The sequence below is a fragment of the Pholcus phalangioides genome, unplaced genomic scaffold (genome assembly GCF_987345545.1).
Source record: "Pholcus phalangioides strain wild (caught in Gottingen) unplaced genomic scaffold, Ppha-v1.0 ptg000010l_1, whole genome shotgun sequence".
Classification (NCBI taxonomy): Eukaryota; Metazoa; Arthropoda; class Arachnida; order Araneae; family Pholcidae; genus Pholcus; species Pholcus phalangioides.
In genome coordinates, this window is record NW_028301603.1 from 40020441 (window position 1) to 40047437 (window position 26997).

Genomic DNA, 26997 nt, shown 5'->3' on the forward strand with positions numbered 1-26997 from the left:
TCACAGCAAAAGCTCTTTTATTATCTCTCAAGTGCAAAAACTTGTCTCATACAAACATTCTCAAAGAAAATTCGGACATTATATGTACATAATACAGCATTATATGACTTATTGGACATAGTGTTTAGAGAGCTCTCGCATCGAGATAGAATTAGCTCCAAAAAAACAAAACCGTGTCTTTAATATTTTGATGTTTATCAACATGTTCAATCATATTCATAAGGGAAAAAAATCGAATTATGTATATATAAGGGGTTTATAGATCGCATGAATTGGACTTTTCGATAGAGCAATTTTGGTGTCTACATAGTATTCAGTCCAGTTGTCATCTTGTTGATACTGATGACGGTGTTGTGCGGATCCAGTCCGTGGTTGAGTAGGAAAGCCGTGGGATCGGAGACGTGCGAGTGTTGCGGAGGGTCCAGGGGTGACAGGTGCTGCATCTGCTGTTGCGATAGGACGGCCGATGACGGCAGGACGGGAGAAGGAACGTTGTGACCAGGAGACATGCTGGTCCGATGGTCCGTCATCGCGTTGGCGTGGTCGGACGAAGAACTGGCTGTTGTCAGGTAGGCTGGCGGAACTATATCCGACGACGAGACCACCGATGCCTGTCTGCCAGGAGACTTGTTCCTGTTGGAACCTGAAGTAGAAACAAAATCAATTAGCATGTGTCCATCATGCATGTTGGCAACGATATCGTGAAGATGAAAAGCAAATCAAGTGGTCCGTGAGTTTGATGGTGAAGGTACAGACCTCTGTTTCTAGATGCAATACTGTTGCTTTTGGGCTTCCGCTTCCGTGTTTGTATCGAGTCTTTCCTCATTGAAATTGGCCTATTTACCTGCACATGTAGGGAAAAAATAATAATGCACGTCAAAATCTCATCCATCAAAGCCAATGTCCAAGCTTTTCTGACATTGGCTTGGACATCGGACATCATATTGATTGCAATAAAGTTCCAAATGTGTATACAGTCCTATTCCAGATAGATAGGGACAAGGAACGAGCTGAGCTAGGGCGCACGAAAAATAATCAGCATTTTGAGGAAAGAGCAAGTATATAGTAATAAAAAAATGGCAAAAAGTCTCACACGCACGCAAACAAACACGCGCATTAATTAGAATATAATACAGATGAGAACGCGTTCTTTCTACGCATCTATAGAAGGGGATACATCATGTCCAGGAATGCGAACGCTCTCTCCGTATTTCATGAAATGCGCATGTATTCGATACAATACGAATACACGTCTACAATGCAGGTAAATGTTCATATGCGAGCTTTCTGAGTATTTCTAGGAATACCGAAGAACTAAAATTCCTCATTCCTACGCATTTCAATGAATGCGCATACGGATTTATAGCAGTACGCACGTCTCTGACTAATTTCAAGAGAGCTCCACATACTTCCCCCCCCCCACCCTCCCACCCTACTGCTCACGCATCTGATAAAATGCAGCATTTTTGGCACGGAGAAAGAGAAGGATGCAGCAGAAAATTTCCTGGTAAATGATGATAGGAGTCGAATTTCAGGAAGGTTATAAACTCACCTGATGAAGTTTGAAGTACAGGCCACAAGCATTGCATACGGGTTCACCTTGGCCATTCCGTCTCCATAAGGTTGTATCGTTTGTGGAGCAGTTGGAACATGTCATACCGACCCTCCGGCTTGTTGTCTAGAAGAAAATTTCCAATCCATTGAAATATATGGCTGAAGAATTGATAGGCATGAAACCAAATCAGTTTACATAGGAATATAATGGATATTATTTTCCTTCTATAAGACTTCAATGTTTTAGATAAATCTAGGTAAGATTTCAATTTTTTGGTCTGTGCATCTCAACTTCTATGGGACAAGAATGTCCATAAAGATGCCTACAAGGTACAGAAACGCGTCCGTTGGATTAGTACCATTTGGTCTAGAGAGAAAGTGATCATATGATAACTGAGCACTGCTCATTGCCGACATAAATCTACAACGCTTCAAGAAGTCGGACAACGCCAAGTGTGCTTATGGTGAGGTTGGATCTTTATGGCATTACCTGAAATCTTGTCCATATACGACAAAACTTCGTTTTGGTCCTATCCCCTAGAACGGTCGACTGTGTTTCAAAAGGGGAGTTTTGAAGAGCCCTATGAACCTTGCTCAGGTGCGGCGGATTATATTGGTCCTCGATAAGAACCCACACTGCATACATACTAAGAAGACTGGCAGTGTCCGTCTCAGCGGTGGGAGCGATGAAGAGTTAAAACCGGCAAGAGTCTAGTGATTGAGAAATTATGATCTCGACCACGTCGGCGTCAACAGAAGTGGCCGGTGAATGGGAGGGTCTAAGCACGTTCATCTGTAGAGGCCAATTAGATCATCGACGAGAAGCGCGTATCAACTGTGATTTATTTGATTTGATCATGTTAATGATTCTGATTGCCCATTGGCTTAGATTGTTTATGTATTTATTTATCCGTTATATGATTCCAGATTGACGATTCCTGATGTTTCGAGATGATTGTATCAATTTTTATTTACTTTATTTTATATTTTGTTGCCCTCGTCTGAGGTGACTGTTTCTTGATTTCAATAAAATTTTCTGGATACACCCACCCTTCGGGAACGCTTCGATATTTCCCATCAGCTATCCTTTTTTTTTCACTTCTTTACCAAAACTTTATTCCTCATTTACACGTGATAACAATGTGGCCCGTGCAGGGCCGTAGCCAGCAATTTCTATGGAGGGGAAAAAATTGGCATTTCGGGGGAGGGGATCATATAAAATTTATTCTAGCATTAATGAAAGAGATTATTACAAAATTAATGAAAGCGGTAATTTCAGCATTAACGAAAGATAACTCCAGAATAAATGAAAGCGGTAATTTCAGCATTAATGAAAGATAATTCCAGAATAAATGAAAGATAATTCCAGAATAAATGAAAGATAATTCCAGAATAAATGAAAGATAATTCCAGAATAAATGAAAGATAATTCCAGAATTAATGGAAGGTCACACTCCAGAATTAGTGAAAAAAGTGATAATTCCAAAATTAATGGAAGGTTACACTCCAGAATTAGTGAAAAAAGTGATAATTCCAAAATTAATGAAAGTGATAATTCCAGAATTAATAAAAAAAATTCTAGAATTAATGGAAGAGATAATTACAGGGTTGATGAAGAGGTAATTTCAGCATTGATGAAGTGACAATTCCAAAATAAATGAAAACGATAACTCCAGAACTAATGGAAGATCATTCGAGAATAAATGAAAGATAATTTCAGAATTAAGAAAAGAGATAACTTCAAAATTAAAGAAAGAAATAATTCTAGAATTAATGAAAGAGATAATTTCAGAATTAATGAGATATAATTTCAGAATTAATGAGATATAATTTCAGTATTAATGAGATATAATTTCAGAATTAATGAGATATAATTTCAGAATTAATGAGATATAATTTCAGAATCAATGAAAGAAATAAATCCAGAATTGATGAAAGAAATAATAATTAATAAAGGACAATTCCTGAGTTAATGAAAAAAATTCCGGAAGTAATGAAAGAAATATTTCAGCATTAACGAAAGAAGTTATTCCAGTATCAATGAAATATGTGTGTTTAGAAGTTCTCTATACTTTTTTTTAAATCTTTAAAAACCAATATTTATAGACTGAACTGTACATTTCAATGGGAAAATTGCCAGGCAGAAACTGTGTTTTCACCGAGTCACGTGATTTCCTTGCAATTGATGTCACAGCCGTCACGGCGGATGGATGATTCCTCCAGTAATATAAGCTCCATGACTTGAGCTCATACAGGGCGTCCATAATTAAAAGACTCTATTTTAAAGTAGCCTACAGGTGAAACCAGTCAACAGAAAATTGTGAAATTTTGTGGAGGACTTCATGAAGTGATGGGAATTTGTTTGAGGGGGAAAATAATTAGTTGCACATGTCACCACCAGAGGACGTTTGACTAAGAAATGACACATTTACGCAAACGTTTACCATTTTAACAATTGTTATTGCAGCAAAACATGTTCCTCATGATGGCCATCGTTTTCAGATACCATGTGAAATCGCATAGTGGCATGTTCCACAACTGACCGAAGTGTGTGCGAGGAAATGTTCAGCACGAGGCGTGAAAAATACTGCCTTTAAGGTCAGGTAAAGTTCTTGGATTGTCACGACTTACCAGACATTTCAAATGCCCCAAAGTCAAAAATCGCATGGATTAAGTGCCGGCTGATGGCACCTAAAATGGGTTTTATGAACATTCATAACACACTCTGCAATGTGTGGAAGGAGCTCTATCATGCATAAAGACTGTGTCTGCAAGGCAGTGACGTGCTTGCAGAGCTGGAACAATTTCGTTCTGTAACAGCAATGCATATCGGTTCCCGGTAATCGAACATGTCACTGGACCTGCAGAACGTAACTCTTCGTAGAAGAAGGGACTGAGAATAAATGATGCAGAGAGTAAATTCACACCATACCGTCACTTTTGGTGAATGCAACGGAACCTCTAAGATAGCGTGCGGATTTTCTGGTTCCCGAATTTGGCAGTTGTGAGTACTGACTGCACCATCCAAGTGAAAATGCTCTTTTCTGTCCAGAGGATATTCCAAGGCCATTCTGAATCTACCTCAACGCGAGCTAGAAACTGCAGTGAGAACCGGAGTCAAACGTCATAATCATGTGGAAGCAACCGCTGCACAAGTGAAAGTTTGTACGGATAACATCGGAGGATATTCCGCCTGATCTTATGGACAGTTGAACGTGGCCTGTCCAACGCCTGTGCTACACGCCTCACACTAGTGCTACCACGAGAATTTGAAGCACTGTCCTCTTCCACTTGAAACGAAACCTCCTGTACTGCGTCTATAGAAATTGGTTTCCTTCCTCTTAAATGGCGAACAGCCAACGATCCTGTGGTTTCAAATTTCGTTATCATACTCCGAAGGTCAATGTTGTTGACCGAAAGTCGTTGTCAATGTCCAACGGATACTGTTGTCCCGTTGGACCTTTTTGAATCCTCTTCCTAGTCCAATATATCCGTAGAGCAGTTACTGCGGAATTGCTGTTTTGGTAAAATCAAGAAAGTACGATCTTGTAAACTTATCGTCATTCTTAGCTGCAAACACATTAAGAAACAAGATCTCCGCGAATGTTTCTAGGTTTTATAATAGCTGCTGCGTGACATCACACAAATTGACATGTTTACTGCAGGTATTCAAAGCGAAACGCTCTCTGGTGGCGACATGTGCAACTAATTGTTCCCCCTCCCCCCACTGAAACAAATTCCCATTGCTTCATGAAGTCCTCCACAAAATTTCACACTTTTCTGTTGGCTGGTTTCACCTGTAGGCTACTTTAAAATATGGTCTTTGAATTTATCAAAGACCACTTTGGTGGTCGAGACCACCACACTTTGCCGCTGTGGTGGTCGAGTGGTTATAGTGCCGGACTCGTGATGCGAGGATCCGGGTTCGAACCCCACAGTGGTGGTCGGCTGAAGTTGGTTTTCTGTGGTTCCCAACTTCAAGGCGCAAATGCGAGCCGATCTCCCCGTTAAAAAGTCTCGCCACAGAGAGCAACAGTCCTACAACGATAAATCATTCAATCATAACACTTCACTCATAGTTAGTAAAACTGGGGGCAGATGACAGCACTACACATAACAAGCATTACACAGAAAACAAAAAACTTTACGTCAGGTTGCACTACACGTACACGCACATTCCCGCATGTAACGATTCGTTGGGGGGTTCTGCGGGGGAGGGGGGTGTGGTGTAGCAGTAGTAGGTAGGTGCTCGGGGATCCATGATGCAGCCACCTCGTTGGGCAATTTGCCTGTTGTGGCGTTGTATTTGTATTTGTATAATTATGGACACCGTGTACTTTGGGAGAAATACCATTACCTCGAATTTCATTGGCGTTAGTTGGTTTTTGCTGCCGTTAGAGGGCTCGTATATCGACGAAGTTATTTTATGACTACTCTGTTATATATCAGTCGTTTTATAAAATTTCGGTTCAGGGAAACCGTACCCTTGGTATCTCCTCTTCGACCCGTGCCATTTGGAAATACGTCCATGGCTGCATTATCATTTAATTGCGTGTTTGCACGGGTTTCCATTGCCTTGGAAGTCGCAATACTAGGCTGTGCGTGCAGGTTGAGTTTATTCCAAGCAAATGAAGCAACTTCGTTGAACATTGTTTTCGTCTTAGTTTTGTTAGCTTCTTGACGTCACAAAGCCGGCAAATTTTTACTGGGTGAGAGCTCTTTGAACAGGATAATAAAAGTTACTTTCCCGAGCAAATGTTTGCCGAAGCGATTTCTTTTTTTTACATCGCCGCTTATCAGAGACTAGTTCAGGTTCCCGTAGCTTATCTAAAAACTAGTCAGGGCAGCTGTAGAAAAAAAAAGCTAAAATGTGGAATTAGGAGGAAGGAAAGGAAGAACAACAGAACTCATGTGATTCTGAAAGTCACAGCTGACTCAGGAAGGATTCAGTCTCACCATGTTTTCATGAACCTAAGGGAATGCCACATGTTCCACTGATTAAGACTGAAGTGGGTCATGGAACACTTGATGGAAATACAGTGAAACGGCGATATAACAATACTCTGCGGGCTAAGAAAAAAATATCGTTGTAGAGGAATTATTGTTATATCGAGGGGCAACATTGCTATCACGTGCCACAAAATTTATGCTGTTGTTGGCATCTTTTCTAAATCAATGTTCATAGTACAATCAGAAAACGCGCTTTAAAGTATTCATTGGTCGCGAAAAACTGCAGTTAATCAGTTGATTAGGGGCCATTCAAGTACTATGTCAGCATCGAGGGGGCGGGGAGTTTCGGATTTGCTGACTTTTGATGACAAGGGGGAGAGGAGGGGGGGGGGTTTGAAGGTTGCTTACGTCATCAACCACCCCTTTTTGAAGATATGAAATATTCTAAGCTTCTGACGAGGGGGGGGGGTCAGTGTTTTGCTGACAAGGGGGGAGGGGGTCAAAAATAGCTGAAAATCTGCTTACGTAATACTTGAATGGCCCCTTAAGGAAATTCATTCAGATGCACTGCCCTGTAAAGAAGTTTACCCATAGGCGGTGATAGACTTGGAAGTCTGGGGGGGGGGCGGTCATTATTGCTGGGGGGGACACGATGATGATGATGTCGATTCATATATACATTTATACATGAGATCAGTCGACTCCACCTTTGACGCTGGGGGGTATCTCCGCTCATGAGTTCACCGTATATCGCAATTTTACGTCTTACAGGGAAAGTTGCAACACCAACCGCTTCATCAGCATTTTCGGTGATGATGTGGTGCGAAACACCGTTGTTATTAAACGCTCTTGGAAGAATGAAAACAAGCGACGAAGTTAAAAGTAAATTCAAGACGATTTTGAGCGAAATATATAAAAACAAAATATCGTTGCGTGTAGCGATTTCAAACTCTTAAAAAATATCGTTATAGAGGAATTTACCATAGCACAGGATATCGTTGTATCGAGAGGTGTTTTAAATTTTAAGCTATAGGTCATTCCAAACAAGACTGGGGTGCCATTGAAAAATCAGCTTTACTCATATCTGGGCTTGTAAAAGGCTTTCAAGAAGGCGAGATATCTCGTCGATGCCGGTTAGAGGGTTCAAACGATGATATGAGACCGAAATTCCATTAAAATCACACACATAACGAACATCTTTAAGTAACCAAATGAAAAAAAAAAAAAAAAAAAGTAGGAGAAATATTAATCAACCGAGAATTTCCTTACGAGCCTCTTCTGCGGTCGTACTGAGGACGAGCTCCTTCCGCCGGTCTTGTAGACCCCACAGGCGTTGCACACGAACTGACCGGTGGTGTCACGCCTCCAAGTGTTCGTGTCCGTGGTGCCGCAGACAGCGCATTGGTGGATCGCGGCTTCCGTGGCTATGCGTAGATAGTCCGTGGAATCTGCAAAATTTCAATTGTAGTCAAGAACAAGATTAGCTCATTAGTAGAAAGAAAGCAGTGCTGTAAAATTATATCAGACACATAGTTATGGCTTTCTGGAAGTTTTGTCACAGAAAAAAAAGAAAGCTTGCCATTGGTTCAGAAGTTTCTCTTTCTTCCTGCGGAAACACAGTAGCCACCTGGCTATATCATTCCATTAAAATAAGGACAATAAAATATCATTTGGTGCCCATCAGTTTGTTTCTTAGCAGGGTTTTATTGAAATCTATGGAAGGTGTTCAACGACAGGGACCAGGGTCAATTTTCTTCATCATGGCAACGTAGTGGCTAATCCTTCATCAGGAATAATAAAACCTCTGCGATTCAGAAACGGGTTCAACGAGCATCATATCCAACCTTCAGTTCTGACTTGACACCTTGGGATGTTACTGATATTTTTCAATTCCGACTGACTGACAGTGTTTGGTTTATTTCATAGTTTCCCAACCTTTTTTGTCCCATCGCCCCCTTCTTCAGAAATTATTTTCTCCCATCGCCCCCAAAGCAATCTAACCCATAGGATCCTATGTTATACCCGTAGCTCCTACCACCCCTTGAAACTTTCCATCGCACCCCCCCCCCCCCAGGGGGCGTTAAAGCCCACGTTGGGAATCACTGGTTTAATCGAATAATTCTTTGCGCTGCTCGTTTTTCACCACAAAAACCAAACATTAAATCATTGGAGGCATTTTTCCTTCCTCAGTTCCATAACCAGAGCTGTATGCGTGCGGGTGTCATCCTCTGGTCATCATACTGCTCCCCTTTAAAAGATTCCTTGATTTTCTGGTACGAAAAAACATTCTGCTCGTGTACTGTCAATGACTGGACTTTTAACTGCCTACTGTACAACACCTACCCCCGTTCCAAAATTTCTCTTACTTTTCTACCACACACACACACTTTTCACTATCCTACTAGCCTTCATATAAAGGGGGGGAGCACTGTAATTGGTGGAGGGGGGGGGAGAAGGAGTCCCTGAAGAGATTTGGTCTCCTTCGGGAAAAATCTCACAAATTTCCAAAATAAATCTGTAACATCCCAAGAAGTCAAGTCGGAACTGAAGGTTGGATATGGTACCAGTTGAACCCGTTGCTCTCGCAGAAATTTGATTGTTCCTGATAAAGCAGCGTAGCGCTGTGGGTGTGAATCCGACTCTAAGATAGCCTAGTCGAGCACAAAAGCAAAACACGATTTTCCTGACTTATTTACCCTATCAGACAGGATTCAAATCAGGGAACGATGGAATCGATACTTGGTTCATTGACGAGGCTAGGATCCAGATTGCCTCCTAGAGTCAAATAGTGAAAAATTTATCTGTCCCGTTAAAGACGGGACGCAGTGACCATTTATGTACGACAATTTACTTTGTCTTTCCACATCATTCTGGATTCGCAGCTGGTGCTAACCAATTAAAAATAGGATAATCGGTGACGTGATACGTACCGTATGTTGGTCTCCGGCTGTCCGGCAAGTAATTCAACGACGTCATGGAGGGCAGTTGCGGCTTTTCGTTATAAGCAGTCCATATAGTATCGCTGCACTGCTGAGCGGATGTGGACAAGTAAGCAGTGGAGGTGCCTGCACCGCCAGAGCCGCTGAACATGGTGTATCCCCTGTTAGCTTCTTGTCCATCCACCACCGGGTAGCCGAACTCGGCCACCAGGCTGTACGGCGCGCCGTTGTTGGCGAACGTGCTCCACATCGGAGGCGTATTCTGTAGGGGTGAATGGCTATCCAGACCCGCATAGTGGGTCGGTATCGGCCCGGGGGAACCGTACTGGATGCCGGCACTGTTCGGCGACGTGGACTGCGGCACGGATAATTGATTCTGAGACACAGTCGTCGGGTCTTCGTAGCTGTGTAGTATCAAGGCCGGGTTCTGATTGCTGCCCATCTCGTACTTCGGAGCGATGTAATGCGGTGCCGCCACGCCGTCGCTGTTTCCGCTGGAAGTGGCGTAGACGGTAGCGTAAGCGGTGTTGTACGAGTTGACCATCGTCGTGGGATAACCGCCCAGGTTATGGTATACCAGCTCCCTGTCCTCGACGTGTTGCGATCCGTCGACGACGTTCAAGGACCTCAGATCACGGATAACCGTTTGGCTTTCGACAGGATGCATTTCTCCGACGTTGACGTGGTACGAAGGAACTGCTTCAGGTCCGGAGGGACCGGAAGGGCTGTCGTCATTATTGCGATGGTGGTCTTCGGGGCTCTTTGGAGACGGGCATTCCGATTTTATTGCTTCCGTGGTGCCGTTTTCTTGCGCCTGACTTGGATCTTCGGAGTTTTTCTCTTGCCGTTCTTGGGTGTCATTCCACACCCTATCCATCGTGATTCTGCGGAGAAAAACGCAATAGTTCAGGAAAGGACAGAAAATATCATGGGAGGAAATTCATGTCACATTCATGTTCACCATAGTAATTTATGATAAATTATTTTTTGATTCTGTATTTTCATAGATTGGCTGTTCATTATAGTCTGAAAAAGCTGATTTCCCGTTTTTCATCTTACGTGAAAACGAGGGAGCGAATGAGAAACCATTGGCCCAGGACATAGTTATCGATAGGGTCATAGTGTGTGCCTTCTCGGGGCCCCGGGGCAGACGTTTCCTTGGCGGGTCTTGAAAGGCTTGTTATTAAACAAAACAAATGTAAACTTTTGTGGTCCCAGGGGCAGTACCACGGTTGCCACAACCTAGTTACGGCCCTGGTTATCGACCATATTAAAAAAAAAAAAAAACTAAATTATTAGATTCTTATATGTGAAAGTGGATGTCTTTGGACCATCAGTAAGGTCACTCATCATGTAACAGCCTCGCGGGACCTGTCGGACTACTATAACTACTTAACCGTACACATTCCTCTGCGGAATTTTCAATGAATTGACCCATGCGGGAACGTTTTGCATCTATCTGCCTGGCTCTAACATATTATGTGTTCGGAGTTATCCTTCTTTTGTATTATACTGATGCTGTCATATAACCTCCATATTTTGAAGTTAAAAATGGCAAATTTTTGAATTTTCATGTTATGCAAGTATCGTGTTTGCTAGGTTCCACGGAACCACCAACCCATGTTTCCAAGTCTAGGTGTCGTGTTAAAGGTTTGGCTGCTGTCTGTAGAGAAACCAAACGGACGAGACTTGCTCGCATTCGTAACAGGGAGTTGGAAAAACGCAAAACACCAAGCCATCTACGGAATTCGAACCTGGAACCTCGCGATGAGAGAGCAGCACGATGGGTGATCTGACAGACGGCGTTTGTGTCCAGAGAATCATTTGCTTCACAGGTACATAGTTTCTACATTGCTGTGATTTTTAAACATTTCAATTGGATCGAAGATGCCGACAAAGAACGTTTTTAAATATTTACAAAGATTTGTGTCTCACAAGAGTAAATCAACTAAATTTCAATGAATTTAAATGAATAAATTCAATGAATTTAAATGAATGACGCACATCCCCCCTAGTATTGTCTTGATCAGTGTATATCAATTCAATGCAATTTGGTTCCAGTTAGAATTGCTCTTGCAAGAAATTCCATGGAAACTTCGTTTATTTGCATCAGGCAAACGCTTACAAAAGTACGTATATTAACGTTGCACCGTAATTTTTCTATGTGTTCGCCAGCTTAAGAAATTACACTTGGGCGAGCGGCAGGCGCGGATCCAAAGTGATGCGTTCGAGGGGAGCAACATACTGTATTTTGATAGTCACTACTGTCCCCTAATTTCCACATGTCATCGGGCTCTTTTTGTGGGACGCAATCGCTCCCCTCGTGATCCGCGCCTGCGGCCAAGATGAAGCCTGAAGCACGTGACATGTTAGAACATAGTCTAGTTAGAACATTTGGGAGAGCATAGTCTCCCAAACTTCTTGTTCCATCGCCCCCTTCATCAGAAATTTTTTCCTCTCATCGCACCCCAACTCACGTAAACCCATAGGTTAAATCAGCAGGTTCTATCGACCCCTTGGACCATTCCATCGCCCACCAGGGGGCGATATTGCCCACTTTGGGGAAACACTGTGTTAGAATGAGGAATGCAAGGTGATTTCGTGTCAAATGTAAAGAAAGGTCCCAGACTAAATTATTGAGAAAAGTCGAGGACGTAGTCAGGGAATGGGGGTTCGTACGATCGGCCTTTTGGGAGTGGAACACTAAAGGCTTGGAATAGGGCACAAGGAATACATTCCAGAGAAATTTTGAGTTACCAGCCTTCAAAAACCATTTAAACTCACTCACAGACAGTAATTAAAATTGTATGTAGAATGTATTTCTTTCGATATTTTCAATTTTTTAAAGGAAATCTTTGAAACACAAAATAATTTTTTTGGCGTCCTATGCCCTGTCTCTTCTGCGTCCAGACTAGACCAGAATCAAATTGTCAGCCGCTCAGGGCGTAAGGGCCGATGGTGGGATTGCAAACGGGCCTAGACAGAACTACGAAGAAAAATTTTTTCTAAATTTCCCGTTTCCGAACCAACGGAAAGTAAAGGTACGAATAAATTTATTTAAAAAAAAAAAATTAAAGCTTGAATTACACCAATTTATACCAATAAATGCAAATTTTCGGGGTGAGGGACGCTTATACGGCATTTTATAGCAGCTAAGTATCATCGACGTTTAAGAGATAGCGCTACGAAGAAGGCTACAATGAAATTCATTCCGGGAATTATTTAACACACACCGACTGTACGACCAGTCTTTTTATTAGTTAAAGAAATTACATCAATTTATAAATTTTAAGAAATTGTATAATTAATTTTGATTTTATAATTAATTAATTCTCAACAGAAAATTTATCATCGAAAAAAAATTGTTTTTTTGAGAATATAAAATTTTATGGGCAATGCATTATGCATTATTTGTCATTAGTTTTTCTTTCGTGATATATGCTTTTATACTGGGTTGATGATGTATTTCAGTATTTATGGACATCCATTTTCAGGAAATTATTTAAGAATTTAAGTATTTAAGAATGAATGAAACGAGTTATTTGAGAACAAATGAATGAAATTATTTGAATATGAATGAATGAAATTATTTGAATATGAGTGAATGAAATTATTTTAATATGAGTGAATGAAATTAGTTGAATGTGAGTGAATGAAATTATTTGAGTATGGATGAATGAAATTATTTGAGTATGAATGAATGAAATTATTTGAATATGAGTGAATGAAATTATTTGAATATGAATGAATGAAATTATTTGAATATGAATGAATGAAATTATTTGAATATGAATGAATGAAATTATTTGAATATGAATGAATGAAATTATTTGAATATGAGTGAATGAAATTATTTGAATGTGAGTGAATGAAATTATTTGAGTATGAATGAATGAAATTATTTGAATATGAGTGAATGAAATTATTTGAATATGAATGAATGAAATTATTTGAATATGAATGAATGAAATTATTTGAATATGAGTGAATGAAGGAAATTATTTGAATATGAATGAATGAAATTATTTGAATATGAGTGAATGAAATTATTTGAATATGAATGAATGAAATTATTTGAATATGAGTGAATGAAATTATTTGAATGTGAGTGAATGAAATTATTTGAGTATGAATGAATGAAATTATTTGAATATGAGTGAATGAAATTATTTGAATATGAATGAATGAAATTATTTGAATATGAATGAATGAAATTATTTGAATATGAGTGAATGAAGGAAATTATTTGAATATGAGTGAATGAAATTATTTGAATATGAGTGAATGAAATTAATTAAAAAAATATTAAGAAATTTTAAATAAGAATGAAAAAATTATTTGAATTATAGGCCTATTTATAAAAAAATAGAAAAATTTTTTTATGAAAGAGCAAAAAAATAGCTGAAACCATTTTAATATGAATGAAAGAAATTTTTGGACTACGAAATTATTAATTTTTGAAAAAAAATAATTATTTAACCAAGAATGCAATAAATGAATCAATTAAGATAAAAGCAATTATTTAAAAATTATTTAAAAAAGAATGAAAGAAATTTTTTGATCATGAAATTATTAATTTTTGAAAAAAAATTATTTAACTATGAAAGAAATTATTCAATTAACTCATTTTTGACTGTTAACATTTTTGGTAACATTTTTCAACGGTATTTTTCAAAATTTGTTTACAAAGAAAATTAATTTTTTTGTCATTTCAAAAATGAATTTTTGGGAAATTTTATCCTGATTTTCGATCACGAATTTTTTTTTTCCCCCATGAAATGAATTTTTTTTTAAATAGAAAATTTTGTCACGATGTATGAAGTTTCCCAATATCATAATCACCAATTATTTTAATTAAATGAAGTAAATTAATTTATAATTATTAAAAATATAATTAATTGTAAATTTGAATTAATTAGAAAGAAAAAAATGTGCTAAATTAATGTCCAATTTTTTTGAAACTTCTCAAATATGTTAGTTAAGTAACCTGTTATCATATATTAAAATAAAAATTTGCAATTTGGTCTTGAATTTGAGGAGCGGTCAAAAAACGGGTTAAGAATGAAAAAAATTATTTAAATAAGAATGAATTAAATTAAATTAAATTAAATTAAATTATTTATGTATTTACTTAAGAATCGAAGAAATTACTTAATTGGAAATGAAGAAATGCTTTGATATGAAATTTACTTTGATATAGATACTTTGAATGAAGAAATACAGTCGACTCTCGTTATAACGACCGCACGTTACAGTGACGATTACATCGCAACGACCAGTAGGATAAGTCCCAAATGTTTTTCATAGAACGACTATCATATGTATTACTTTCATATAACGACCCTCTCAATATAACGTCCGTCGACGGGACAAAGGGCGTCGTTATTTCGAGCGTCGACTGTACTTTGAAAGTAGAAATACTTTGAGAATTAATGCAGCAATTTATTCTCATATGAATGAAAGGAATAAATTAGGAATTAATGACATTTTTTTCATTAAATGAAATAAATAATACGAAATTTGATGGAAGCTCAGAACAAAAATCCGTAATAATTTAGGGGCACTTGTTTGATTCGGGGCCCTTGGACTGGGGCCTCATTCCTCCATACAACATTGAATGTAAGTATATGAATTCCTTGGAAAATTTCAAATTATTCAAGTTCTTACCTGCAAAATAACTTCCTCGGAGCTCATTTGAAAGGTAACTGACCCACACTATACATTACTCGGCACACAGAATGCGAATCGTGTACAGAACGGCCCACACGGGGCCCAAAATAAACCATTAGACGGTTCGTGTGGTTTCATGGCTCCAAGCGAATTAGAGCCTAGCAGATTTCGTGCAAAACATCGTAGTTTTTCTTACTGTAACCCTGGACTAGAAGGAATGCCTGTTTCTTCAGTATTTAGACTGAAAGGTGTTAATACGGATTTCCTCTTCTGAGATGTTAGCGTTGATCGGGCACATTCACGTTTACACACCACGATGGTATTACCGGCTTTACGTTACCAAACAGGGGCCAAGAGCTTTGAATGCAGAGCCCAGTGATAATGTCATCGGTCAATGAATTTCGAGGATAAAAATTCGAGGTTCATTCTGTATTCTGTCATTCCGTGTTGCTGTTAAGGTGCTCTGCCGTCTACAAGCATTTTCAAACTGGTTATGAACCACTGAACTGATTATTGTGCAACCGTGTGCCCCAACCGGGATTCGATTCAAACATTCCAAATCAGATCAACAGCACAGCCAAATGATTGGTGGACAAATTCTCTGTCCAGAAAATGGAGACTGCTACTTTTTACGAAGAACCGCATCATTATAGAGTGGGTCAAGGATCATAATAATGACTCCCGGCAACAAAAGGGCCGACCGGCTAGCGAAGGAGGCCCCACAGCTGCAAACATGAGGATAGCTTCATTTTGCCGCCCATGTCATGGGCCAAACGAATCCTCCAGCACAGCGGTTCTCAACCTTTTTTGACTCGTGGAGCCCTTTTAAGTAAAAAAATTCTATGGTGGAGCCCCGTAGGCCAATTTTGTAATTATTCATCAAAGTTACAGATTTATTTTTACTATTTGAAAAAAATAATTATAATAATTATTTTTTTAATTTTACTTTTTTTTTTTAAATTTTCCCCGATCGGCCGCGGAGCCCCCGGAGATTGGAAAAGGAGCCCTTGGGGCTCCGCGGAGCAGCGATTCTCAACCGGTGCTCCAGCAAGACCTGCTCTCGACATGGTAGGATAGATAGATGGTTAGAACCGCTCACAACACCGGACTGATGCAAAGCAACTTATTTCCGTTACCTCGGGGTTGTGTCATAAAAAAAATTGAGCAAAGATTTATAGCGGTGCCCCTTTTCCCCCGCGCTCGCGAGTATCAAATCTCTCGCGTCGTTCTCCCCGATGAAGAAGACAACTATCAAGTCGATGTAACGTGTAAGTCATTTCACTGAAAAACGGATAGAGTTGAACTCAATGTCCAGGGAGAAAAATTGCGCGGAGTGACACATAATGGCCTTAGACCGCCGCCTGGGATTTCAAAAGAAGAAGTGTGGAGAACGGCAGGCAGGGTAGATGCCGCTGTGGTGGTCGAGTGGTCATAGTGACGGACTCACATCGCGAGGACCCGGGTTCGAACAACGCTGTGGTTCCCAACTTCGAGGTACGCAAATGCGAGCTGATCTCCCCATAGAAAAGTCTCTTACAACGATATAATTATTCAATAATTACACTTCACTCATACTCATAGTTAGAAAAACTGGTAGAAGACTTGGTAGTAATTTACATTTTACAATCTTCAAAATTTTTTATTTTATACTCTATCAATAGTTCAAAAAATAAAAATTTATTAAAAAATTTAATACAATAAATATAATCTAATCTTGGATATTTGAGACAATAAAATTATCAGACTTATATATTCGACCATAGATGGCAGTGCAACCAGTTCTCAGATAAAATTGCTTTAGAGTTTTGGAAATATATCCACGTGTTTAAAACGAAATCGTGATTTTGCAAGCACATACGGGTCTCGTCCCCCCCTAAAAAAATCGAAAATATTTTAATCCATTTTCACAAAATGATGAAATATCGAAAGAATAAATATCCATTAACTAATTCTTATTTAGGCCTACTGCAATGCCGGGATAAACCATTCAGCAAAATAACCACGTGCTTAGGGCACCACTCGGGCGCTTGTAACCCATCAAATAAAAACACAACTGTTGCAATTTTCCTATTGGAATTTTTGACAGGTATTCGATTGATATGCCCCATAAATAAAATAATATAACTACCAGACCAGACCAGAATTGAACGTTTCCGTCGCTGCCCAGCCTTTGCAGGCTGTCTGGCGACTTACAGATCACCAGGGGTGGTATGAGAAGGAAAAAGACAAGTTTGTGCATGTGTGTGTGTAGAGAATGAATGAGCCAGGAGAGTATTGTTTACAAATCTTCGCGAAATGAATGCTCATCGAGATAAAACACAACACAATCGAAGAACAAGGGGGCAATGTCTTAAGGGAAGTAGCTGATGATATGCTACCCAAAAACCCCAACATTATAAATATTTACATAATCGAGAGACACTAACCAGAGATGTTTGAGGTACTGTTGAACCGTCATCAGTCATATAACCATAATCAAGAACGTCAAAGAAAAAGTTATAATGAAGACATGACACATACCATCTCTGTATTGTAATAACATCAGTTTCAACACGATACGAACCCAATGCACCATTTTATGCAAGCTCAAATTATGAATAAATGAGAAAAATTATTAATTGCGAAAAAAAAACATATAAATGCCTCTGAATTGCGATCACAGCATCCGCAATATCAAACAAAACTGATATTAGATTGATAAATTGTTTTGAAAAAAAAAAAAAAAATCAAAATCATGAAAATGTTCTGCAAATTACATCAATTCGTCACCCAATCCACGCTCAGCAAGTCCATTGGCCTAGAGTGTACTGTGGGTATTCTGGGGTCATAACAGACAATTTCTCTAAGATGCGGGTGTTCAGAAGATCGTAGCCTGTCAAAATGAGCATTGGCAAGCTCCTTGATATAGTCCAAGATTAGTGGTAAGTCAAGATCTTTACGGATGTTTTTTCCTCTCACATACCAGGGGGCTCTGGTAAACTGACGAAGAATGATGTTCTGCTGTGTCTGTAAACGTTTCATATTTGCAAGACTGGCATGAGCCCACACTGGGGCAGCGTATGTCAGAATAGGACGAATAATAGTTTTAAAAAGAATTACTTTATTCCTCAACGTTAGCCTGGCCTGTGGGAATGTGATTCTGGATAGCATCCCAACTGCTTGTGAGGCCTTATTTCTTACGTACATCACCTGAGGAGAAAATGAGAGCGACTTATCTAGTATACAACCTAGATACTTGACTTGGAGTTTTCTTGTCAACACCGTATTGCCGATGTATATGGGAGTTCTTGGAAATTTGTACCGTCTTGTGAAGAGAATATATTGACATTTTTGATGATTCAACTTAATATCGTTGTCTTGGCACCAGTCCTCAACGTCTTCAGTTGATTCTTGTAAATTTTCAATACATTTTTTGCCTTTTTTGTGATTGGTCAACAGGATGGCATCGTCAGCAAATAGACCAAGCATTCCGCGCTGAGGAGCTGGGAAGTCATTGATGTATAGCGCAAAGAGCAGTGGTCCCAAACAAGAACCCTGCGGGACAGACGCTCTTATTGGTCTAACAGTTGAGAGACAGTTGCCATTTTTGACTTGGAATCTACGATTGGAAAGGTAACTGCTTAAAAAGATGATGAAATAGTCAGGCAAACCCAGGTCAATTAGTTTGGACAATAAGGTCGTGTGATTCGTTTTGTCGAAAGCCTTACATATATCCAGACAGAGAGCACAGACATGTTCCTTGTAGTTGAACGCAGTCATCACGAACTCGGTAACTCTGTGCAGCTGAGTAACGCAAGAATGCCCCCGCCTGAATCCGTGCTGCTCACTTCGAAGAATGCTGTTGAAGGACAGGAAAGCGTCAAGACGTGAAATATAGATACGTTCAAAGACTTTAGAAATGTTACTGAGTAAGCTGATAGGTCTGAAGTTTTGAGAGAAAAGTGGGTCAGTTCCAGATTTATGAAGAGGTTTGACAATAGAAAGTTTCCAGACATTAGAAAAATAGCTTGTCTGAAGCATGCTATTGAATATATTAGTGAATGATTTGAGGATAGAAAGAGGAAGATTTTTAAGAGCGAGATTTGAAATTTCATCATGACCAGAAGCTTTTTTAATTTTGAGTTTGTTTATCATGCCTCTGATTTCGTCAACATTGGTCAAACCGGCAGCACCCATTCCGCGCAAGGCATCCGAGCGAACTCTATCCAGGAATTCTTGAACTTTTCCATGATGAGCTGAAGCAATACTTCGAGATTGCAGACTGTTTGACATGAATTGCTTTTCATAGTTATCAGCAAACGTTTCAACAATCTCTTCATTTGTATACAACAGTTGACCTTGTTCGTTTGTAATTTTGTCCACCGCTGGAGATTTTCGTTTACAGATTTTCCACGCCTTCCAAAGTGAGCCATCGGATGCTGTGGCCTCCTCAATGAAGTGGGTGAATCTCTCATTGACATATTCAGTTGTTTCTTGTCTTATTTCCTTTTCTAGTCTGTTTAGAGTGGTTTTGTCAGACCGTCTTCTAAATCTTTGCCAGAGTTTTCGGACCCGGTTTTTTAGTCTGATTTTGTCCCGTAATTCTTCCGAAATGCCAAATCTGTTTTCTTTTGCCTTAATCTTCCTGGTAGAGGCTTGAATAGCTGTTTTAATTTGTTCAGTCACATCAACTACTGCATTTTCAATACAGTTCGTCGTCAATTCCGCTGAGTTCCACACTGGTAATGTTTCCAGCGTAGAGCGGAAGATTTCCCAGTTGGTAACCAGTTGATATGGAATATCCTTTGGTCTAGTTATATCGATGGTGAAAATAATAGGGTTGTGAGTTGAATTAAGTTTGGCAGTTGTTTCGAAAAAGATGTTGTGCCTAAAGTTTTTGGAGATTCCATAGTCCAGAACATCGGGTCGATAAAATCGACTAGTAGGATAATTGGTTGGAATGTTCGATGAATGAATGCACAAGCAATTATTCCTACAAAATCTTTCTAGAACTCTACCTTGTCTATTTGTGGAATGGCTGAAGAATGTAGGGCTTTTACAGTTCCAGTCGCCAGCAATTAGTACCGGATTGTTGATATTAACGAGATAGTTTAGGAGATTGATATCAACATGGTTATTAGGTGGTTTGTAAATTGCACAAATGGTTATTGGTGATCTGTTGATGAAGATGTTTACTGCCAAAGCTTCCATTTCAGTTGAAGAAGGAATCGAAAGTTTTTGGTGAGGAATGTCCTTTTTAACGAACACCGCAATTCCACCACCCCTTCCATGTAGACGGTCTTCACGTAAACAGATAAAATTAGAGATATTGGAAGTATGAGAAGGTTTTAAAAAACTTTCACAAACCAGTGCTACATCAATTTGTAGGTCATAGAGTAACTGTTTGAATTCTTGTAGTTCCTGTTTAAGCCCAGTGGCATTCCATGCCAGAATTTTCAGCGGTTTGCTGATAGTTGACACTGGTGTATTAATTTTTGAGCGCTGAAATAAAACCAATCAGAATTTGAATAAGGTTATGAGCCTTATCTTCAGAAATGCCCATATTGACCAAAAGTTCTCGCACAACATTGGAAAAGTTCTCGATGTTGTTCTTCTGTGAATTCTCCACTGTTTCATTAGTAGTTAAAGACATACAAACTGAATGTACAGACACATCAGTGACATCAGTTTCATCAATGACAAGGTAAGGTTCTGGCATTTGCCTGTTTACAGAATTATTATAAGATTTGGAAAGTTCAGACGGCTTAACTATGTGATCGCCGAAAGAATCATCACGATTATTAAGATGTTTGTTGAATTAATGAATTACATCTGTGAAATTAATTCCAAATTGATTATTTTTGTAATCTAATATTTTCACTTGCTCGGCTTCGTTATACTTTCTGTTCAGCTCCTCGACCAGTTCGGCTTCCGTGAAAAAAATAATATAACTCAGAACAGAATCAAATTGTTACCCCCCATGCCCAGCTCTTGGCTGATTGTGGGGTTACGAACGGGCCCAGTAAGGCCTATGAAGAAGGGGGAAAAAATAGACTGTCAGTTTTGTAAGATAATTAGTGTGTGTGCATGTATGTGTTTTGTGTGGGAAAGAAAGCATAGTCAAATCCAGGTCACGGTCACAGCTATACAGAATTTAGCCTAAATGCAGATAAATCACTAAGAAAATGCCACCACAACTCTTCGATGACACGTCACTGCCGGATGGAGAGAGGTCCAACCCACATATTTATCTTAGTGGTAACTGCATGCGTCAAAGTGAACTCAATCAGAATAAAAGAATGGTGGTTATAATCCAAAGCTTTAATTTATACACTCGTCAAATTAAATGCCATTCGTCCGGGTGGCTTTTTATTATTTTTTTTTCCAAGTTCCAATATATGTGCCTTATAGTAATTTCCATATGTACAAGGTGTTAATTAAATACGATAATTAGATGCGGAAAAAAGTGAATAAATAGGTGCCAAATAGATAAATGCGATTAAAATAGGTGCCACATTAGTAGAGAATAAGCGTATATATATAATATTTACAGTCCTAATTATAGCCTAGGAGGCTTCCAAGTTATTCCTGCATTATCCAATCTCCTCCCAAGGGAGGTGGAAAATCTGCTGGTATATAAATCTATGATATATATATATATAATATATTATATATATATATATCATATAAAATAATATAACTAATGTTGTGCATTTTGATTATAATATTTTACTGTACAAAAAATATCAATTGTTAAAAAATTCCATGGTAAATTTAATATTACTAATTTTAAATACTAAACCAACCACATTATATTATTTTGTTTCTACGGTACACTAGTTAAAAATCGGTCACCTATTCCAGTCAAAAAATTATAACAGTTGTGTTTTTGTTTGATAGGTGGCAGCAAAAGTTCTAGTTCAATTATATTTATAGAACATAAGCGGGGGGGGGGGAAGCATTGACCCCCCCCAGCGTCAAAGGTGAAGTCGACTGATCTAATGAATATATGCATATATGAATTGATATAATCATCATCGTGCCCCCCCCCCCCAGAAATAATGACCGTGCCGCCCCCCCCCCCCCAAGTCCAGACGGAGATAGACTTCCATCAGGTCTCTCCTTAGTTTAAAAAAATATGTGTTTCACTAAGCTTGGCGCCTTATTTAGACACCAGAAAGCGCCAAACTGGAACGGTCTTTTGGTAATTTTTTGTCCCCTGCGTCTCAAAAATTTCATTGGAAAGAATAATTTATTTTCTTCAATTTTGTTCTGTAGGCATATATCAATGATTTTCAACATGCATTTTGTATTATGAGAAATCATTACTGAATAAAAAATATATATAAACCTGCCTTTTCATGGCAAAAATCATTTTCAACTTTTTCTTTTTTGCCAAAATTATCTTTAAAACAAAATCCCACAGTAAAATTTATGCTACAATTCATTGATATGTACCGACAGAGCAAAATAATAATTAAAAAATCGACGAGTTTTGATAACATTTGAGATGCAGGGGACAAAAAAAATTTCCAAAAAATTACCGTTACAGTTTGGCGTCTCTTGGTGTCTAAAGAAAGCGCCAAGCTTCGTTGAAACACATATTTTTCAAACTAAAAGACCTGAAATTGTTATTATATTCATACATCCATTGAAGCATTTTTAGAGAGAAATATACAGCATAAATACATAACACATGCAACGTAGCACTAGTTTTGGAAATGTTTGTTATCAAAGACTTTGCATCTATAACGAACGGCTGATAGAAAAAACGGGTGAGAAGCTTTCAAATAAATAAATTGTGTTCTGTGGAATGTTTGTATCATATTCGACCTTAGAGATTGAGTTGCGTCCAAAATATAAAATTTCCTGTTTCTATTGATAGATTCCAACAGGTATGGGGGTGCGGGGGCGGGGGGGGGGCACGTACCAAACTCACTCGAGTGCTTAGGGCCTCCAAACGTCTTTATCCGGCTTTGGCCTACTGTAAGCAGTCCCTTGAGGTAATAAAGTGTTTGTTTGTTTATTATATGTTTTATATTATCGTTTGTATTTGTGTTTTATGTTTTGTCATCATTATTATTTTCATTCTGATGCATTCAAACTCTGTTAGATGAATACATATAAAATTTGAAGCCCTCTTTTACAGGTGTTAGAACGCTCTGGAAACGTAGCGAAAAACTTCATTCTGCGTTTGGCATCAGAACTCTCTTAAGGTATTCGACTACCTTTCTTGTCACTGTTCTTCAAAATGGTACTGGAGTGAACTTTAATAACATTTTTTTAATAGAAAGTGTCTGGAAATGGTGAAAAACAGTGACAAATTTTGGTCTGCCTATGACATTTTCTATGAAAAAAGTCGTTTTTATGTCAAATTTTAGGCAAAATTCACGTGATATTCGTAACACGATTGCAAAAAAATTTTGTTGATGAAATGCTTTGTGATTTTCACAGTACATTTAGCTAGTAATGTTGCAGGTTATGAAGCAAAATGTAAAGGATTGCACTATATGTTCATAAGTTACACCCAAATACGTTTATGTACGTGTGAATTTTTTGAAATTTCATCCTGCATTTCGTCTATAAAACATTGCAATTCAAAAAATATATGTGATAGACCTTAGATTTTAGTTCATAACCTCAACAATGTATAACAAAATATCACATTAAAATTTCGTAATGATACAATGAATAGATTTTTACAAATCATATAACAAACTCAAGAAAAATGTCAAAAATAGCATTCTTCGTAAAACATGTTTGAAGACTATTCGCGTATTGCGTATTACTTGTATGTAAAAACGAACACTAAAGTGAACGTGACTTTGATTGTAAGTATCATATAAACAAAGCAAGGCCTGTTTTGGAATCTCAACACAAATATGGCTTTTTATAAAAAATGAAAATCTATATTTTCTTCCGAAATGACGTTTTCAACGTAGTCGGATACCTTAAGCCCCGTTTACAAGGGAAATGGGAAAATGCGGGTTTGAATCCCGCTTCGAGGATTTTCACCAAAACCCGTTTGCATGGAGACCGGCTCTTTGAACTCCACTTTTCAGATGTCGTCAGAGGTCACGTGTGTCGGGCAGTTCAATTCACCGCGCAAAGGATTATACGAAAGGAGGTTACGCTCCCCAACAAAGAAGGGGCAAAAATGTGCACGCTCCCCCATTTCTTTCCCTACGGAGGGAAAAAAGTCGTCAAGCGGGTGCTGGAACTCCGCAATGCTACCGCAATATTGCAGATGTAAACGGGGCTTTATAGGTGATATTTTGGCTTTCAAAATCCAGTGTCTTCAGAAAATTTTGACCGGAGCAGGGTTTGAAACTGTGGCAACTTTGAAGTGTATCAGTCCTGCAATGCTTTAGATATCGGAACCGGACTCGCTAGCCACTGCCGGCAAATTTCAATTATGAATATCTTGTCGGCAAGATATAAACAGTGCCTTTTATTCATTTTAGTTAACAAGAAAAAAATGTGGAAGGGGGGCACAACAGCTTGTAAATATTGGGCAGAAGATAAGATTCGGGATAAGTTTTTCGTGTCCCCGTATCAGCTAAGGGCAACACTGATTATAATTTAGGAACGATACCAACATAACTCCAGCGACAAAAAAAATAAAAATAAAATGAAAGATTAGACATTGTAAGCAGCGTATGGCCATCCTCCATAGGAACTGTAATCTACCACGCGGGGCACTGATTATCCATATCAGTTAATCGTTTCCACCACAAAAAAGGAGCGCAATAGAGACTTACTTCGGCACAAGTCGTTGTCGTCCCAGGAGCTCGTCGTCTTCGGAATCAATTCAGGATAATTGGAGGATTTTCCGTGTTTTCAAAAAGTTTTTACGTGTTTTTTTCGTGGGACTCGCAATAAAAGCGGCCAGACGGAACAGTGGATATGTACAAGCTTGATGTCATTTGTGCCTTGGCCCTTTTCCCCCCACATTTGGTAGCGAATCGTCACGTGGGACTCGGGAAACAATTGCTATCAGGAGGTAGTCAGGTTGGACCTTGGACCAGAAAAAAAAAACTGAGAAAAGGGACGTATGTACGTGTCGTATGTGTACCCATGGTGACAATCCTGATAAGGATTATAAGAGAGCGTCCTCGTGTGTGTGTGTGTGGCACTTTTCCTCGTCCAAGTTCCGCTTATGTGTGTGTGTATTATTAATACACATACAGATATATTTCTTTTATTGTTTTCTTCCAGTTTCTGCATTTAAGAGAGCTTGGAAATACTTGCAGCCGTTGCCTTATTTCTTTTTGCTCTGTTTCTTGGTTTTTTTTCCCGTACGTTGTTGTTTGCTTCTTCTACCTGTAGCATCGCTCTAGTTGTTGTTGCCATTTTCGAGGAGGTGCGCGTTGTGGTATTTGCTCAAGGGTGGAGCTTTGATATGTTTTTCCGTTTGATGGGGTTTTTGTAGTTGAGACTTACTTGGAGATGGGAAAATGGCATCTTGGCCTTGGTCGGTGGCAATGGTTCAACGGGATGAAGGCGGGGGGGGGGGGCATTTACGGTTTTTCCGCCTGTAGAGCTAAAAGAATTTCCCCGCCCTTCTTCCATCTGGTCTAATTTTCTTGATTACTACTCTTTTCTTTCTTCGGATTCACCACCCTGTGTGGTGACCCAACCAGTCTGACCTCCCCCCTCCCCTCCTGCAAGTACACCTGTGTCTCTAAGTCACTCGTTTGCTCACTCCCATTCTCACATACTCTCCAAGTCACTTTTTTAGTCATTCACCTGCTTGCCCACTGTTTTGGTGAATTACATACTTTCACACGCTCACTCTTTTGGTGGCTTGATGACACGTTTCTGATCTTCGTGATGCTCAATGACAATATGGCTTGATAGGTCACTCTTTCGATCATTTACACGCTTACACATAGTCTAGGTCATTCTTTTGATCATTCACATGCTTACAAACGTTGTAGATCATTCTTTCGTTCATTCACATGCTTGCTTACGTTCCAAGTCATTCTTTTGCCCACTCACGTGCTTGCAGTTTCTCTAAGTCACGGTTTCGGTCCCTCACTGTCTCGGCAGCAAGGCTGTGTTAAGAGCGTACTGCTCGGCAGAAGTGGATTTATTTAGGAATATGCAAATTTTGAGTCATTCCTCGAATATGTCGCCCCTCTGAACTTTCCGCCTTCGGCAATATAGCTCACTAAAGCCCCCCCCCCCCCCCTGTAATTACGCCCGCATCAAAAGAGGCTACCTATTATCCCAGAAGGGATCAACTTGGAGCCATATGACTCTTTTGCGTTCCTGAGATATTTTAGGGAGGGTGAAAGGGAGACACAAAAAGTGATGAATGTGGCCACAGATATCTGTGAAGAAACAAAGCTTTTACAAGAAATATGCTGGGAAAACAATGTGATTATTCTCAGAATCCATCAGAGCTAAGCTATTACTTCTAGTTAAGCATAGGGAACCCCAGAACATAACTCTTCCCGGCCGCTCATGATGTTGAAACAGTCATGCATGGAACCCCACAAGCATAGGCGGAGATAGACTTGGAAGTCCGGGGGGGGGCACGATGATGATGATGTCAATTCATATATGCATATATTCATTAGATCAGTCGACTTTACCTTTGACGCTGGGGGGGGGGGGGGCAATGCACCAACCCCCTTCCGTATCTCCGCCATGCCCACAAGAAGGAAGTTCTGCGCCAATGGTAGGGCTAATGCGTCGAGAGGGGTGGCTTATTGTACAGGTTCGTTGGATCATCCCATATTTTTTTTCGAAATTCGGCTCTTGGGAAGGATGATGTTTTTCCTCCCCCACTTTCTTGAACGATGCTTGATCCAGGGATCGAGAACGGGCAGCCTTAAGATCATCCTGTTTTCCCAGGAAACCAGCAAATCGGAAACCCCCATCGATGATGACATAATAC

General features: G+C 39.3%; 1 protein-coding gene across 2 annotated transcripts; it reads right to left on the minus strand.

The window, feature by feature from the left end:
- LOC149081459 (uncharacterized) lies at nucleotides 1-25054 on the minus strand. Of its 2 annotated transcripts, none has more exons than XM_089238384.1 (6): nucleotides 24854-25054; nucleotides 9435-10327; nucleotides 7774-7952; nucleotides 1553-1678; nucleotides 757-844; nucleotides 1-643 (listed from the first exon to the last, which is right to left on the minus strand). In XM_089238384.1, exons 2-6 carry the CDS (start codon nucleotides 10318-10320, stop codon nucleotides 303-305), a joined length of 1620 nt encoding a protein of 539 aa, XP_089094510.1. In that variant the 5' UTR covers nucleotides 10321-10327; nucleotides 24854-25054; the 3' UTR covers nucleotides 1-302. The 2 variants fall into 2 exon arrangements, with proteins under 2 accessions (XP_089094510.1, XP_089094509.1); XM_089238383.1 differs by having other exon boundaries at nucleotides 7759-7952; nucleotides 24854-25053.
- Nucleotides 25055-26997: the final 1943 nt, after the last annotated feature.